Here is a 17,247-nt window from a genome sequence, read left to right as displayed (position 1 = left end):
GCCTCGGCTTCTAAGGCCCCCAACAACCCGACCAGTGGGTGTTCATCGTCCCCATTGTGCAGAGGAGGAAACAGAGGCCCAGGCAAGTACAAGAAGGGCATCCCCAGAGAAACTCGGCAAACGCTGCCCAGCCCCAGTGCGGTCAAACGAATCGAACGCTAAAGTGCTTCTCAGAGTGTGAGGAGCCCACAGAGCCGCTGCATTCAAAGTCTGGCAAGTCACAGGGGCACTTAGGAAGAGCCATTAATCATGCCTGCAGCCCAGAGCGCAGCCTCCAGAGCCCCCGCCCCTCTCCATCTGCATCCTGCCGACACCCCACCTGGGTCCCTGCACACTCCCTCCTGGCCCATATTGCAGCCAACCACCAACCCGGGCCGGAAGCTGCTCATAAGATGCCCCACTTCCCTCTGGCCACTCTGCAGCTCAGCAAGAAGATACCAGCTGGGCGCCGCCTGGGTGTTTGCCAGTGACTGGCAGGGCCGGAGCACCCAGGCAGGGCAGCCCCACGGGCATGCACGACTGCTCCCTCAGCCACGGCCCCAGGGCTCCGTCTTCCGCTCCAGGCCAGCTCCTCCTGGCCACAGGCAGAAGAACACTCTTCTCCCCTGGGCCACTGTGATGTCCGCCAACCCAGACGTGGCTTGTCTTAGCCCTGTGTCTCCCCAGATGGACCTGCAGACCTCACTGCCACCCACCCAGCCTAGTGGCCTAAGAGAAACATACCAGAACCATCCGTAGAAACCCAAAGGTGACCCGAACTCCCTCTGCCTCCCCTCAGCCAGCCCCTCCAATTGGGAACTGCTGCCTGCGTGGAACGTGTCACCTGCGCACCTGAGACGGGCAACATCGGGGGAAGCACCCCACTGTGTGACTGTCCGGTTTTACAAACACTGCCGGGAGATGCACACAGCAATGTTGCTGCACGAAACACAATTCAGGCCACAAACAAGCAGCCCCAGGACAGGCTGAGCAGCCACCTCTCTCCAGATCCTGAGAGCCCAGTCACTTAAGGGATCAACGTAACCGCTGACAGCATTGGCACCGCCACGTCCCAGAGTCATTGCAGCACCAGCATCAGACACAATCGCTGCAAGCCCAAAGGGGAGATGGAGGAGACTCGAGAAGCTCCTGGGGGTGCCCTGGGCCCGCACAGTTTGCGGGATGCTAGCACGGTGGGCTTTTCCCTGTGAGCCGGAGCCCAAAACAAGAGGGTCTACCCCCTGTGCTTTTGAGGTCTAAGAAAAAGGCCCCCCTTTCTCTGATCGTTGGTGCAGATGCCTGGGGAGCAAATGATCAAACAGGCAGACGAGGGCTGGGACTCAGCAGTGACCTCATTCCATGAACCACCTGCTGGACTTAACTGGCCCTTGGCACTGACTCCCAAGCACTTCAAAGTCCTCTCCTGAGTCTTCTGACCTCCACCAGACAACCACCGCATAGGAGGAGAGGCAGCCCCCTTCCTGCCTCCCCCGAAGAAGCAGCCGACGGACTCCCATACTCATCACAAGAAACTGCCAAGCCAGCAAGAGGCGCGCACAGGAAGCTGAGCAGCTCCCATTTCCAGGCGCTGGAGAGCTGCCAGGGGGCTGCAGGGGACCTCTGTGCCCGACCCTCGCCTCAGCAGTCTCCCTCACCTGCCCAGGTTTGAAGGGGAGCCGGGTCCGGGTAGGCAGAAAGCAGAGGAAGGAAAGCAGTGGCCAGGGGTGTCTGCAGCCCCCAAGGGGGGACCACCCCATTCTGGCCTCCGCCTTCCTGGCAGGGCAGCCCGGCACAGTTCCAGCTGCGCTCTCCCCCTTCCCCAGCCGCTAATGGGTCTCAGAGCTGCGAGGCAGTTCGGCGGAGAGAGGCGCCCCCGACACAGCGGGTCAGGGTTTCAAGGGAAGAGGAGCCTGAGTGGCCGACGCGCTAGGCTCCCGTGGCGCCAGCAGGCCATCCTCGCCCGGCAACCCGAGCCTCGCTGGAGCCAGGTGGCGTCCACCCAGGCCTGGCACAGCAGCCCAGAGCAAAGGCAACGAGGCAGCCACCCAGGTCTCTGGCTCAGGCCAGCCACTCACCGGCGTTGACAATGGCGTCCACCTCCAGCTTGGTGATGTCGCCGCGGAACAGGGAGATCTTCTCGTTGAGGTGCTTGTCCTTCTTGTACTTGGGCTCCTCGACCTTCACGGCCACCCCTGGAACAAGCAGAGGGACCCAGGGTGTCACAGAGAGGCTCCCCACGGCAGAGTGACCCAGCCAGTGCCCACGGGCCAGACCCTTCCCCATCAACCTCCCTCCACCTCCACAGGCAGCCTGCAGCATGACAACTGCTGATCCCAATAAGGAGAGCCCACACTGAGTAAGCACCTACTGTGTGCCAACACCACACATCGTATCCTTGAATCTTCCCGACAATGCTATGAGCAGGTATAGTACGAATGTCATCCATCCCCATTTCACAGATATGGAAACTGAGGCCTAGGCAGGTAAGTGATTTGTCCAGGGCTGCAGGTTACCAGCCTGCCATCGGCAGGGCCGGGGAGCTCACCAGCATGCTCTGCTGTAAGCAAGCGCCCCACAGCGTCAACCCCCAGCTCCTAACCACCAGTGATCACGGGCAGGTGGTTTCGCTGGCCTAGGGCTCATTTCCTCACAGTATAATGGGGATAAAAATCGAACTTGCCTTGGGCTATGTTAATAATTAAATGACGTGACACATGCAGTGTCCGCACACAGCAGGCGCTCAATAACGCTGCTGGATTCTTCTCGTCCCAAGCGCCAGGTCTGAAGGGGCCGCCGGCCGGGCAGCCAGGCGGGCCTCCCCAGCAGGGCCTACCTTTCGCTGTCTCCTTCCACGTGGGGATCTTCTTCAGCCTGACGAAGTCCTTGCAGAAGTAATGTTCCTCCCGCTGCTTGTCACTCAGGCCCTTCAGAAAAGCTGCGGAGGGTGGGGCAGGCAGGAAGGACAGTCAGGCCCAGCAGTGACAGGAGAGGTTGGGCCCTCCCACCCCCAGGAATCCCCTCCTCATGGGCCTCTCGCCCTGTCCAAGGGTGCAAACCAGCCCCGCCACCATCCTTTCACGGCACCCGGGGGAGTGTGCTGGGTCACGCGTCCTCAGTGTAGAGCCTGAGACGCCCCAGAACATCTTGCCTCTCTCTTTGTTCAGGAGGGGAAACTGAGGCCCAGGGAGGCTGAGGGACTCACGCATGCACTGCAGACCTGGGTTCAGAATTCGGCCCTGCCACTTCCTAGCTGTGTCCACATCTCTCTGGGTCCCTCATTTCCTCGGGTATAGAAGGAGATGAAGACGCCCCTTGCAGAGTAATCCCAAGCTTACTCCCACATGCTAAGGCCGGGCAGGTCAGCCGCGCCTGGTCAATCGCCTCATCAGTGTGGTACCTTATGAATCGGTCACACCATCACTGCCATTATCTGTGGGCAGCGGGTGACTGTCCTCAAAGTGCTGCAGAACCAAGCGGATCTGGTGCCTGTCCTCAACACCCCCAGCAGTGGCTGAGAGCTCCCACAGGCGGACGCCTGGCCAGGGCGACCACAGGAGGGGCTGGAATTGTCCCCATTTTACAGATGGGGAAACAGGGGCTCGGGGAGGTTGGGAGGCTGCACAGGGGGTCACACAGTTGGCAAGTGGGCAGTCAGCACCCCACCTGCCACAGACGCTTGGCCTGCCCCTGGGGTCCAGCCCCCGCTTTGGGGCCTGGAGCCCCCTCTCAGAGGTTCCCGCCCCAGCAGCTGCAGTCCAGGCTCCAGGCTCGTGGCCGCCCCCTGCCGGCCCGCGGCCGCCTGCACACCTAGGTCTTGGCCTGGCCTTGTCCCCTGGACCACACACTCCCCAGAGGGAGCAGCCCCACCGACCGCTGCGGGCGGGGAACAAGCAGCAAAGGCCACAACCTAGGAACTCAAAAAGTGTCCAGAAATACGTAGCGGTGGGAGAGCAACGAGAGGAGGCAGTGAGAGAGAAGCTTCCAAGGAAACAGCTGAAGGGCAGGTACTCCAGGGACAGATCTCCCCAATGCCCTTTTCCCTGCCAAAGTCACTTAGTCCAAGCCTTGGTCTCCTCTTCTGCCCACTGGTGGCAGCGGTGATCGTACCCCGAGGACATAACTCACGGCAAGGGCCCAGTTCAGAGTCCATGCTCAGCACTAAGGTGAGATCATTATAAAAGGCTAGGAACACCCCCAGCTGGCATCAACTGTGGCTCAAGCCAGAGCCACACTGTCTGGCAGCCACTTCCCACCCCTTCCACAAACATTACTGGTCCCGCATTCAGTGCTGGGATGAGCAGGCCGAGGGCCCCACTCAAAGGCTCCTTTCTTTGTGTGGGGCGGGCGCCTCCGAGCCTTACTGTCCTCTTCTCTAAAAGGAGTGTGTGGAAGCCACCTCCTGCATTAAACAGGAAGTGGACGGGGCTCAGCACAGTGGCAAAGGGCTCAGCCACCTGCAGACGGTACCACTACGGGGGGCAGAGAACAGGCTGTGGAGGGAGCCGGCTGGACCCAGGCTCTGCCTCTCATGGGCCACTTGAACTCGGATCAGTCAGCTAATAAATACGTACTGAGCACCCACCTGCACCAAGCTTGCGGCGGGGAAAGGCGAGGTTAGGTCCTGGTGCCTGACCAAGAAGAGGGGAGGCCAAGAAAGCTTCCAAGAGAAGGATGTCACCCCAATTTCTCGGTTCTGTCCCGGGGGCTACAAATCCCTGGAGGAAATCCCGCCAGCAAGAAGAAGGTGGTCTCCCCACGGGGGCCCATCTGCACAGTCGTTCCAGCTGCTGCTTTGGAAGTGGCCTCCCGCTTCCTCCCTCTCCCCAGCCTCCCCCATTCCAGCTGCACGGAGGAACCGCAGCCATCTGTGTCACCTCCTCCCCCACCAGGTTGGGCACCCCCACTGCCACCTGCCATCACCACCCCCCTCAGGTCCCTGGGCATGAAGGTCTTTCCTGCGGCCAAGGCCGCTGCCCGGCCCACCTCGCAGAGGGCTCGCTGCTGCAGGCCCCCTGCCCCAGGCCGTCCTGTCGGCCTTCAAACTACCTCTCATGCCCCAATTCCCGCCCTCGACCCCCACATTCCACGCCCCTCACTTCTCTGACCCCTCCTGTGCTGTCTACACTCCAGTCTCCACTGCCCCTCCTGTGCCCCCCTCAGCCCACCCAGTCTGGCCCCTGCCCCTTACCAAGATCAAGGCCAAGGTCTCCACACCCACCGTACCTGATGCAACGGCCCCTCCTGTCCTCTCTGTGACAAGAGGGCCCCTGGCTTACTGGCCTCTTCCTTCAACCTGCACCTCCCCTAGGCCCGGCCCCTCCTGTCCCTGCCGAGCCTCCACCCACAGCCCCTGCCTGCTCTCCTCCCTCAAAGCCTGCCCGTCACTCCTTCCCCCAGACGTGGTTTTTTCACCCCTCATTTTTCCCAGGGCTCCTTCCCTTACCTTCCTCTTCCTCCCCATGTCCCACCCCAGTGTTGGATTTACTACCATGATATCCCAGAAACCAAGCTTCCCTCATGGCTTCCTGGGCCCCTCTGGAGGCTCCCAAATCCCAGCTGACTCCCCGTGTCCACCTCACCCCCATCTGCCCCTCCAGTGACAGCCCGGGCATCCCAGAAACGTAAATCACAGACTGTCTCTCCTGTTTAAGACTCAATTCAAACTCCAAGTCCTTACTAGGCCCTACAGATCTGGCCGTGTAACAGCTCCCTGCCTCTCTCCCGCTAACTCCCTAACCTCTGTCTGCATTATCTTCCCCACTGCACCCCTCCTTGCCCGCTGGGCCACTCACCTTTCAGTTCCCCAAACAGCCAGGCTGCTTCCTGCCTCAGGGCCTTTGTACGTGCTTAGCCCCCACCACTCTTTCCTCCTCTGCACCCAGTAAAAGTAGCCTCCTCCCCACCGCCATGCTTCCTGCAGGGACACGTGTAGTTGCCTTTGTTTACATTTATTCCTCTCCCGATCTTGGCCATCTCAACCTGTAAACTCCACACAGGGACCCACAGTGGGGGGTTATCATCACACTGCATTTGTCCCCCACACAGCGCGTGGCCTGTGTGGCACTCATGGGCGGCTGCGGGATGAGACAAGAAATAAACGAGCTGAGACCGATGGCTGGGGGCGAGTTCGCTAAGAGAACAGAGTCTTCCGGGCAGAGGGTGCAGAGTGTGCCAAGGCCCTGAGGTACGAGAGAGCATTTGGGTGGAGAAATGAGGGAAAGCCGGAGCAGCTGGGCCGGAGAGCAGAGGGGACGACGCACCAGCCTTCTGGCTCTGTCCCCCGTCCGAGGAACGCAGAGACGCCGCATAGAGCCCAGCCCAGCCCCAGGCTGCTGCGGCTGTGCCGGCGGTTTTATTTCTCTTCTGCTCCAGGTCCCCTAGGTTTGGGCTCGTGACCTCCCGGGATCACGCTCCTGGGCAAGTCACCCTTCCTGAGCCTCAGTCTTCTCACAGGAACAGGGGCAGCAGGCATTCCCTAGCACCCAGGCTGGCTGTGAGGGCCATCAGCTGTAAAGTGCCACCCGCACACCAGACAGACATACCTCTTCTCGAGAGCAAAATAAGGTCCAAAGAGAACAAAGCAAACACAACACAATTAGGGAGGAGAAACTTTTTTTTCCCCAACTTGGGGGCACAGCAGGTGGAGAAGCTTTTTAAATTCTTTGGGTCCCAGTATTTGTCATCGTGACCAGAGACATCCCGGCTCTGAGGCCTTGGCATGCCTGCGTGTGGGCACTCCCAGCCAGCTGGTCCTGAGGCCAGAAAGCCGAGGCACCTTCCGTGACGAGGACGGACCACTCGGGGCCCGGACTGAGCCCGGGAGCCTCACGCAGAGGAGTTTGTCCAGCGGGACAGGCCTGGAGCACCCCACGGAACTAGTCTGGGCGCCCAGGGACACCTCAGCTCCCTAGCAGACATCATCTGGCAGATGCCACCACCTCGTTTTAGAGAGGAGGCAGAGCAACCTGTCCCTGGTCACACGCAAGTGAAAGGGATCAGCAGTGGGACCCAACCCCGGCCTCACTCCTGCACTGTCCCCCGAATAACATGGCCTGGTCTGAGCCGCCCACAGCCCTCACAGCCCCCCTCTCTGGCTAAGCCCAAAAGACAGCTCTGCTTCCCAGAGACAGCATCCTGGCTCTGCCACCAGCCAGCTGGGCGCCGACCTTGGGGACATCTGTCAGCCTGTCCCTTCCAGTCCTTGGTGCCCAAGTGCACACCTCCAGAACGAGGCTGCGGCCTGGCTCATCCCTGAAGGGTGACACACTGCACTGGTCCCTGATTTATGGGGGAGGAAAAAGCCAACTGTGATTTGCCACCGGCCCCGAGGACCCGGATATCATGTCCATGGCCTCGGCTTCCTCTGTCAGCGAGCGTCCTCGCCCAGCCCCTCCTCAGCCCTGGAAGCAGCAGCAGGGACCTTAAGCTGGGTATATGTACCCCGTGCATTTGTAACATGTCCCACCTCCTTCTTCGAGAAGGACAGATGCAGACGTAAAGCACAAGTGAATTTTATTTTTTTTATAAACGATATAAAACATGCATTTTCATTTTCTTTCATATTTGAAGAAGCGAGAGTATTTCACAGCTCAGTGAGACAGCGTTGTAAAAAGATGTTCGCAGTAAATTTTGATGGAGAGGCCTGACCCCAGACAAAGCTTCCAGCAGCTCCCAGGCACAAAAGCTGGGCAGGAGGACGCAGGCTCCGCCAGGACCATAAAGTGCAGCAGGCGAACGGGAATTCAATGATGTGTTTTAAGAAGTGTCTTTATGGCACTTTGCAAGACGGTGTTCAGAGAGTGAGGGCAGGCTGGGCGCCGAGGCGGGGCTCCTCCTTTGGAGAATGCCAGGTGGGCAGGGCTCATGAAGGCTGGGCTCCCAGAACATGGCGGTGCTTAGACTCGGTGGCAGGGGCATTAATCACCTGCGCTCACAGTCCCCCAAGAGCAGGTATTGTCAAAAGCCATGGCTTGAACAATGGGGAGAACAAACAGGGCACAAGGCACCTCAGAGCTTCTCTCCTCTCCCTAGGCCTCACCTCCGTCCACGCTGGGATGTGCCAAGGCTGGGTCCCCAGAAGTCAGGTAGGAGCCCCCCTCGCCCCATTCCCAGGTATGCCTGGAAAATTTGCCAGTTCCGCAGTCAAATCAGACAAATCTCTCACTCTGGATGAAATCTCATAGGGGCTGAAATTAGTCCGTGCCCCTGCCCAGATGCATTTGGGGCATGGAGTGCAGGAGCTCTGGCCTAGACCACCAGGGAGAGGAAACGTGACTCAGGATGCGCAGGGGTGGGGCTCTGGCATTTCCAATAAGTGTACAAGGGTCCAGTGTCATCGCGGCCAGCATGGAGCAGAGAAAGGAGATAGGCTTCGGGGTGACAAGGGAAGGAGGCCACTGGGACCCTCTGTGGGCCATAGCATACAAAATGGATTCTTTCTTTCTTTTTTCGTCTTTTTTTTTTAAGACAGGGTCTCATTCTGTTGCCTGGTCCAGACTGCAGTGGCGTCATCATAGCTCACTGCAACCTCAAACTCCTGGGCTCAAGCAATCCTCCTGCCTCAGCCTCCTGAGCTGAAACTACAGGCGCACACCATAACACCCAGCTAATTTTTCAATTTTTTGTAGAGATGTGGTCTCACTATGTTACCCAGTCTGGTCTCAAACTCCTGGGCTCAAACGATCCTCCCACCTCAGCCTCCCAAAGTGCTAGGGTTACAGGCGTGAGCCACAGCACCAGCACAAAATGGTTTCTAGTGTGATTCCAGCACAACCTCCAAACAGGTATCTTGGGTCCCATTTTACAGATGAGGAAACTGGGGCTCAGAGAGTGTGGAAGCAGTAGCACTGGAGCTTGCCTGTGTCTGATAACACCAATGTCCCTGCTCTTTTTAGCACAGCTCTGCCTCAGTGTGGGCTGGAACAAGGATGCAGGGCCAGGCACCTCCTGTGGTGACACAGCCCCAGATGTCCCCAAGGGCTTGGCCTTAAGTCCCTCAGGCCCAACTGCCTTTACAATTTGGCTGTGTCCACAATCTTCTGATGACAAGGCACCACCCGGGGCACAATAAAGTGCCCTAGGACTGAGGGAATTAAATTAGAGAAATTAACCCCTGGCCAGTGAAGCCAGATTCTGCAGAAGTCTCCCCAAAAGACTGAACGTCTCCTAGCTGGGAAAGTCCGGCCTGACTGCATTCACTTACCTGGGAGGAGAACAGGTCCCCAAAATGGGCAGACAGCGGGGAGGGAGAGGACAGGAGCGCCCAGGGTAAGGCTGGCCTTGGCTATCTGTCCCAAGGACAAGCTGGGCTGCGGTCTGGGGCCCAGAGCAGGCACTCAACACTGCACAGAGACTGAAATACTGAGCAAATACTGGTTGGGCTGACTCCTTCCCAAGCAAGGAAGCTTGCCCATCCTGCCCAGGGCAGTGGGATTAGCTTCCAAAATCATCCAACTAGCCCCCAGATAAGAACACAGGCTCTGGGCAACCCAAAGACTACAGTTTGTCTTTCACAGGGAGAGAAGGCCCTGCCCAGGCATGCTTGAGTTTTCAGACCCACTGCCATTATATTTCCCCACCGTGAACTACACATCACCCTGCTGACCTATACATCAGTCCCTTGTGAGTTTGGTTACTGTGTGCCAGGCTTCAAGAGAGGATCATCTCAGGCAGACAAGCCTTTGGAGGCCTATCTAGGTATATCCCTGAGAGAAATGAGAACACATCTCCCTCAAAGACATGTATAAAAATGTCCGGAGCAGCTTTATTCACAAGAAACCCAAATGCCCACCAGAAGGGTAAACAAACTGTGGTACATTCACATGCTAGAATACTATACAAGCAATTTTAAAAGGCAAACTGTTGCCACACCCAATAACATGGACAAATTCCACAGATAATGAGTAAAAGGAGCCAGACACACTGTATGCTTCTATTTATATGAAGTTCAAGAAGAGACAACATGAGCAGGTAGAAGAGTGATTGGCTCCAGGCAGTACTGTCCCGGACTGACGGCAGTGTTCTAGCTATTGATCCGAGCGGCGGCTGCACGGCTGCACACGCTGCACACTCGAGAGCTGAACACCTGAGGCGCTTCCCCACACAGTCTAACTCCGCTCAAAGTGCTATCTGAATGCGACGAACAAAAGTGCAGGGGTCTTCAGGGACCACGGCTCAGACCCCAGGCAGAGGCAGAGTCCAGCTGAAGCAGCTCCCCAGATCTCCCCCAGTGTGATGATTTTAAAAACACACCTGCAAATTCTGAGATTCTTCCCTTCAAAAGGTGGAGCCTAATTTCCCTCCCCTGGAGGGTGGGCCAAACCCCCGACTCGATTCTAAGCCCTAAAATAAAGTGGAAGAGGTGGTGTGGGACTTTGAAGACTAGGTCACAAAAAAGGCACTGTGACTTCTGTCTTGGTCTCCTCACTCTCCCTCCCTTGGATCACATGCTCTGGGGGAAGCCAGCTGCCATGTCATGAGGACACTCAAGCAGCCCTGTGGTGAGGCCCCCGTGGCAAAGAAATGAGGTCTCTCACCAACAGCCGTTGGGAAGCCCATCCCCCGCCCTGACCAAGCCCTAGACGACGCCATGGGACACCCTGAGCCAGAACCACCCAGCTAAGCTACTCCCAGGTGCCTGACCCTCAGAGACTGCGAGACAAGACACAGCTGCTGTTTTAAGCCACTAGGGTTTGGGGTACCCCGTTACGCAGCAATGGACAACTAAAACATATAAAGACCTCTGTGTCTCACTGCCAAAGGCCAGCATCTCATGCCTCGGTGGAGATGGTGGCAGAGCCCACAGAGCAGCCCCACACCCTGGGCCTGGCCAGTTCTCACTCAATAACGGGCCTGGGACGCCCTTCTCCAGCTAGATCCTTCTCCTTGGGTCTCAGTTCAGGCCACCTCCTCAGCTCAGACAGCCCCAGCTGCCACAGTTTCTTCATAGCACTGGCATTGCCAGGCACTGTCTCAGTTGCTTGGGCACGTTCTTTAGTGCTTCTTCCCACTAAATCATAAACTCGGCCTGTCAGACTCACAGCTGAAACCCCAGCACCGCAACAGTGCCCGCCACACAGAAAGTGCTCAGTAAAAATCTGCTGAATGAATGGGCAGAGAGGGCGACCCCAGTGACATCACAGCAGCCTGGGAATCCCCCACCCCATTAGCTTCTTGAGGTCTAGCTGTTCTCAGGGACACCAAGGAAATCGGTGAGCCCTAGAACAGGCGCCCGGGCACTTGTCTCCCTAGCGTGCTCTTTCCCACCCTCCTGGGATGCTGGGGTGGGGGGATAAGAGAGTGGGGCTCCCCCTGCCAGGGGTCTCTGCCGGCCACTCCCCACCCCCAGGGTGTGACAGGTTCTCCACTTGCTGCCCACAGGGCAAAGCCGGGTGCTTTCTGCCTGCACTTCTAGATTCTGGTGCAACTCGATTTATGACAGAAGTAAATTACTTTGATTTCTACTGCTGCCCAGAGACAGCCATCTTCGCTTTACCACCGACACCCACCGCTGCCCAGGCTGGCACGTCGGCCCGAGGCCGCACCCACTCTGCCCGGGCCCAGCCAATGAGCCTCCTTCCCTGCCCTTTTGAAAGGGGATCCAGCCGGGAAGCCTCCGAGGGCCCAGGAGGCAGGCCCTGAAGGGCAGGAGCAGCTGGGCCCCACACAAGGCTATTTGGGGCTCAGCCGGTCAGGTTCCCTCCCTCACACCCTACCAGGACTCATGCCCCACCCGGCAAGGGGAGGAAGCAGCTTGATTCTTGGGGGGTGTCATCTGTTGTCAGGGTGCAACACCCCATCTCTGCCCTGTTCCCCAGCTCCGCTAAGCTCTGTCTCCAGGAATGGGGCAGAGACTGCTCACAAGTGGCAGGCCAGCGATGAGGGCAAAAGGGCACCAGACCACGTGCCCAGGAAGGCTTGGAGTGGGGTAGCGGCGGAACAGGCCTGCCCAGGGAGGCCACTCTGTGGGGCTATCTGACCCCACCAGGTGGGACGCCAGCCCCAGAACTGTTCCCTCAGCCTGCTCCCGGCCCCTCTGCCCCAAACTCCGCCACTTGAAAACCATGCTATGCAAAGCATGGGGAGTTCAGGATCCTAACCTGGACTCTGCCACAACTCCCTGAGTGACCTTGGGGAAATCAGCTCCAGCACTGGGCCTCAGTTTCCCTCCTGCACAGCGGAGTAAGGTGGTAGGTTCCAGATGATCTCTGGGGTGCCCTGTGGCCCATTCCAGCGGGATAAGGCCACCTTCCTCACACTGCCCCTGACTGGAAACCTGGCGCTGGGGGGGGGGGGGGGATTGTTTTGCGGGGTTGAGCACACGGGGCTGGGGGGTGCTGTGAATGGGAGGTGGGGTCCGTCCCAGGGCAGATGGGGCCTCAACTTGCCCAGGTCTCTCAGGCAGAAGAGGCTGCTCGTGGGGTGCTGCCCAGCCGGGAAGACCTACTTGGGGCCCCTCGCCCCTCGCGCCCCTCGTGCTTACACTTACATTTTGCCTCCTTCCAGTCGGTGGAGGTGCTCAGGTCCACCTTCGCCGCCATGGCCAGGGGGGCCCAGGTGCGCACCCCAGCTCTCCGCCCCACCGCCGCCGCCCCCCAAGCCCCAACTCCCGCTGAGGTCCGCGCGCGGGGGCCGTACGCGCCCAGGGGCGCCGGGGGGCCGCACGCACTGCTGCGGGTCCGCGTGGCACCCGCCGAGTAGCCGGGCCAGGGGCTCGGGGCGACGAGCTGCTGCCCCGCCGCGCGCAGCTGTGCCAGGCGGCCGGACACTCTGCTCTGCAGAGACATGAGCGGGCGGCGCAGGGCGGCTCTCCGCCCACTTGGACTCTATTTACGGTACTCGGGAGAGTCACTCCCTTATTTACTCCGGGACTGGGTGGCGAGTGTCAGCCCGTGGCGACCTGCTCAGAGCCGGCGGGCGGCGCGGCCAGAAAACCCGGGCGCGCCGCTGGGCACCCTGGAACTTGTAGTCCCGGCCACTGGATCGGCCCACGCACTCGTATACACACGTACGCGCCCCGCCCGGGCTCCCGCCCCTTCTTCCATGGCCTCCGCCAACTTCCTGGCCCGCGACTCCCGCACCGGCTGGAGCCCCGGGCCCTCCGCTCGGCTCCGGCCCCCTTCTGCTCCTCCGCTGCGCCGAACTGGGAGAGCCAGACGCGGCTCCCGCGGGGCCGAGTGTTTTGGAGCCGGGGGAAGCCGGGCTTGTCTCCCCTCGGGTCAGCGGGAGGCCGCCTCAGCACCCCATCCCGCTCGCGGTCCCCGGGAGCGTCGGGTCGCCCGGCCGTGGGAGGTGACAGGTGTCGCAAACGGGTAAGTCCAGTTTGGCCACTTCTCCCAGGTGGCTGAGCCGCTGCTTCATAACAGCCCCGGGGGCAAGGCGTGTCTGGAACCGAATCCAGGACAGCAAGGCAAGTGTAGAAATAAATAGTGGGATTTGGAGGCAGAAAACTTGGGTTTCAAGTGGCATTCTCGGGTGGAAGAAATAGGGTGATTTTAATACAAAGCTCATGAAGACAGATTTTTGAATATATTTAAGTTTTTCTATACTATTCATAACATTTGATAAATATAATAATAAATATATTGTAATACTTGGGACTAACGAGCCAGGGGTTCCAGAGAAGTTTCAGTAAGTAGTAGCTTTGCTGTGCTGGGATACGCTGGCCCCTGGAGACTCCAGCTTCTTGAACTGTAAACTAGGAATAAGACAGCACTCAGACCTGGCTGGTCCCAAGGCTGCCGCTGTGCCCCAGGCCTGTGGGTCTGAGTGTGGCAGTAACCCTGGAGGGCTGTGGGAGGGTCACTGACCTGCTGTGTGGATGCATATAGCTCGTGGCGGTGGGACCAGCCCAAGAGAGGATTGGCAGCGAGGTGGGCAGTGATGAGCCCTGGGCGTGAGGGCAAGGGAGAGATAAGAAGCCGGGGACCAGGAAGGACCGCCAGCAAGGCCTGCACCCTCTCTGGAGACAGTCAGTGAGACACAGTTCAGGGTGCAGCACTCAGGCCCAAAGTCACCTCACCAGTTGTGGCTTCTCCAATAACCCAGCCGTGCAAGAAGGGACTTGCCTACCGCCACCAGAACAGCGAACATCCGCAAGGCACAGGTACCCTCAGCCTCCATTAACCTCTTATGTGCTCGGCTCCCAACAGCCCCTTGAGGCAGCACGACCCCATGGGACAGATGAGCAGCTGGAACTGGCCCAAGGTTGACACAGCACATGAGTGCCGGATACCCAACTTTGGTCCGGGCCTGCTTGGTTCCCATATGCGGTCTGGAGAGCAGCTGGGCAGATGTCACTGACTCATGGAATGAACATGCGGGTGACCCTGTATTTCATTTTCTTTTGTTGCTGTAATATTGCCACACATTCAGCGGCTTAAATACCACAAATTCGGTATCATAAAGTTCTGTAGGACAGAAGCTGGATGTAGGTGTCACTGGGCTAAAATCAGGGTGTCATCGGGACTGTGTTCCTTTCTCGAAGCTCTAGGGGAGAATCTGTTTTGTTGCCTTTTCCAGCTTCCAGAGGCCACCCACATTCCTGGGCTTGTGACCCCATCCTCCATCTTCAGACCCAGCAACGTTGCATCTCACTGTGCATTCTTCCATAGTGGCATTTCCCTCTGCCACTTCCATTTTCAAGAACCCTTGTGATTACACTGGGCTCACCTAGATAGTCCATGATAATCTCCCTATTTAAGGTCAGTTGATTGGCAACCTCAGTTCCCCTTTGCCATGTAATGTGAAATATTTACAGACTCGCGGAGTAGGATATGGACATCTTTGGAGGGCCATTATTCTGCCCACTACACCCTTCATGGCAAGGCCTGGGGAGGAGGATGGGGGAGAGGCAGGACCCCAGCCAGAGAAAGTCTTGGTGCCCAACCAGGAGGGTACCTTGCACGCAGCCTGAAATCCAAGTTCTGGACGGCCAAGCCGCAGAGGCACCCTGGATGCCCTGGCATCTCCTCCAGCCTAGATGCCCACTGCATACCGGCCCTTCTCTTTCTTTCTGCTGGGATCCTGCCCTGTTTTCACATGGTGGTCAGGAAAGCAAAGTTCCCAGCTAATAGCCCTCCATGGTCTGGCCTAATGGAGGCCTGGGTTACATGCACGGGTGGTCCTAGGCTGGGAAGCCCAGTTCTGACTGGGTGAGGGAGGATGTCTTTGCAGAATTTGAGCTTGACCTTTTGGGAAAAAGAAAATTTTGCCAGGTACGGAAGGTGTGTATGTGCCGGGGGCATTCCAGACAGAAGGACCCACAGAAGCAAAGGCGTTGAAGTCTGTGGAGTCTTCCAGTGGGGCTGTAGCGTAGGGAGTTGCCAGTTGAGGGTTTCTAATGTCTCGGAGAGGGGCTTTTGTGCAGAGACAAGCTACCTACTGCTGCTTGTGTTTAAATTAATACTGAATTTATTAAACTTATAAATTAAAAAAGAACTAGTTTTTCTTAAACATCCAAGTGCAACTTGTAAATCTAGTTTTCTATTTATACATCTACTAATTTCTTACGAAAATAAGAACAAGTACTTTCACTTATTCTTTGATTAATATTTAATTAACTCATAAGTTCAACAGATTAAATTCTTCTAAAAATGAATGCCAATTACAAACTTAGGTAATTAAATTCTCTAATAGATTTTAAGCTACATTTTATAGAGCCGAAATAGCTGATCCTCTCAAACACCTCAAATTCCCAATGAAAAAGACTTAACTAATGGGCATATTTTTTCCTAATCACTTAAGCAACTCTTGTATACTAATAGATTAAATTTATAAATGTGGTAAATCAGTTCTCTTAAATATTCAAATGCCATTTCTGAACTTAGGCCTCCTTAGACTGTGCAGTTACCTATTGCTTTATAATAAGCCCCTGAAAATTTACTGGCTTAAAACGACAGCGACTCTAAGTCAACAGTTTGGGCTGGGTTGAGCTGGTCGGTTCATCCACTGGTCTCCCCTGGGTCACTCCTGCACCTGCAGCTGCAGTCGTCTGACAGCCCAGCTGGGCTGGGGGGTCCAAGATGGCCCCACGCGCATGAGTGGCGGTTGGTGCTGGCTGTCAGCTGAGGACCCTGCTCCATGTGGTTGTCTCTCTCGCCTTTCAGGGTTGCGAAGCCACCCAGAGGAGCAGATGCACCATCTCAGCAGGGCTGAAGTTGCAGTGACATTCAGGACCACAGTACCCTTGGGGGTTTCCTGCTGCTGGTCTGAGATTTAGGACCGGAGCAGGACCCAGGAGAATTCTACCATACCCGTGGGAGCCCCAAGCTATTCCTCTTGATTTTAAAGCCCAGTGAGTCACTGTTTCTTGAGAGTCTTTCGAGTGGCAGCTCTCCTCGCTTTTACCCTGCCATGCTTCTACCTTGTATTGCCCCATTTGGGTAGATGAGTTTCCGTCCCTCCCCATCCCCGTCCTCCTAGCGTCCTCCTGTGTGATGACAAGTTTGCATTCCACTCCCATCCAGGTTGTAATGCGCTCTTCATATTTTACTTTAGTACCTGCCTACATTTCTTTTTACTATCTGTTTCATTGGCCATATTGTACAGTCATTATGTTGAGAGGTGTGTAAGGGAAGGATGGATTACGAGGTATTAAATGTCCAGAGCTTGTAGCTATAAACCTGAGCTTGGACCACAGAGGACACCCCTCCATCTGATTCCTCACAGTGTGGTTTGGGGACCATGGCAGGTGTCGGAAAGGCCTCAGTGATCCAGAGAGGGCTGGGCAGATACTGAATGTTCTTATCCCACACTGCCTTCCCCGGGGGAAGGGCCTCGTGGGCAGGGGGTGGCATCCCTGGAGCTGGCTGGGTGAGGGCTTTAGCTGTCCCTCCTCCGACTTCAGAGAAGCCCTGGGAAGGAGGCGGATGCTCAGGGCACATTTGGCTTGAAGTGCACAAAAACCTTTAAAAGTAATGTTTATTGTAACAAATTTTAACAGCATAGAAATAAAGTAAAAAGTGAAAGCCCCTGTTATGGCCTGAATTGTGTCCCCCCAGATTTGTAAGTTAATACCCTAACCCCCCAGTAGTTTAGAATGTGACTATTTGGAGACAGGGCCTATAAAAGGCGATTAAGGTAAAACAAGGCCATAGGGTGGGCCCTAATCCAATCTGGTGTCCTTATAAGAAGAGCAAATTTGGACACACGAAGAGACACCATTCATGCACAACCACAGAGGAAAGGCCGCGTGAGGACACACGGCCGTGTGCGAGCCAAGGAGAGAGGCCTCAGGAGAAACCAGACCTGCCGACACCTTGATCTTGG

The 17,247-nt window shown here is 57.0% G+C and overlaps 1 protein-coding gene across 1 annotated transcript in view; it reads right to left on the bottom strand.

Annotated features, from left to right (window-relative positions):
• Positions 1 to 12,883, bottom strand: part of MACROD1 (mono-ADP ribosylhydrolase 1) — a 142,021-nt gene extending 129,138 nt beyond the window's left edge. The window contains exons 1-3 of the mRNA XM_069471681.1: positions 12,467 to 12,883; positions 2,813 to 2,914; positions 2,055 to 2,171 (exon numbers count right to left, since the gene is read on the bottom strand). Of these exons, the coding sequence (XP_069327782.1) occupies positions 2,055 to 2,171; positions 2,813 to 2,914; positions 12,467 to 12,764 (517 nt within the window). The 5' untranslated portion in view covers positions 12,765 to 12,883. The remainder of the gene's footprint in view (positions 1 to 2,054; positions 2,172 to 2,812; positions 2,915 to 12,466) is intronic.
• Between the last annotated feature and the right edge of the window lie 4,364 nt (positions 12,884 to 17,247).

Source organism: Eulemur rufifrons, chromosome 6 (assembly GCF_041146395.1).
Source record: "Eulemur rufifrons isolate Redbay chromosome 6, OSU_ERuf_1, whole genome shotgun sequence".
In the NCBI taxonomy this organism is placed as follows: Eukaryota; Metazoa; Chordata; class Mammalia; order Primates; family Lemuridae; genus Eulemur; species Eulemur rufifrons.
The sequence above is the reverse complement of the archived record's forward strand: the minus strand, read 5'-3'. Positions and strand labels throughout refer to the sequence as shown.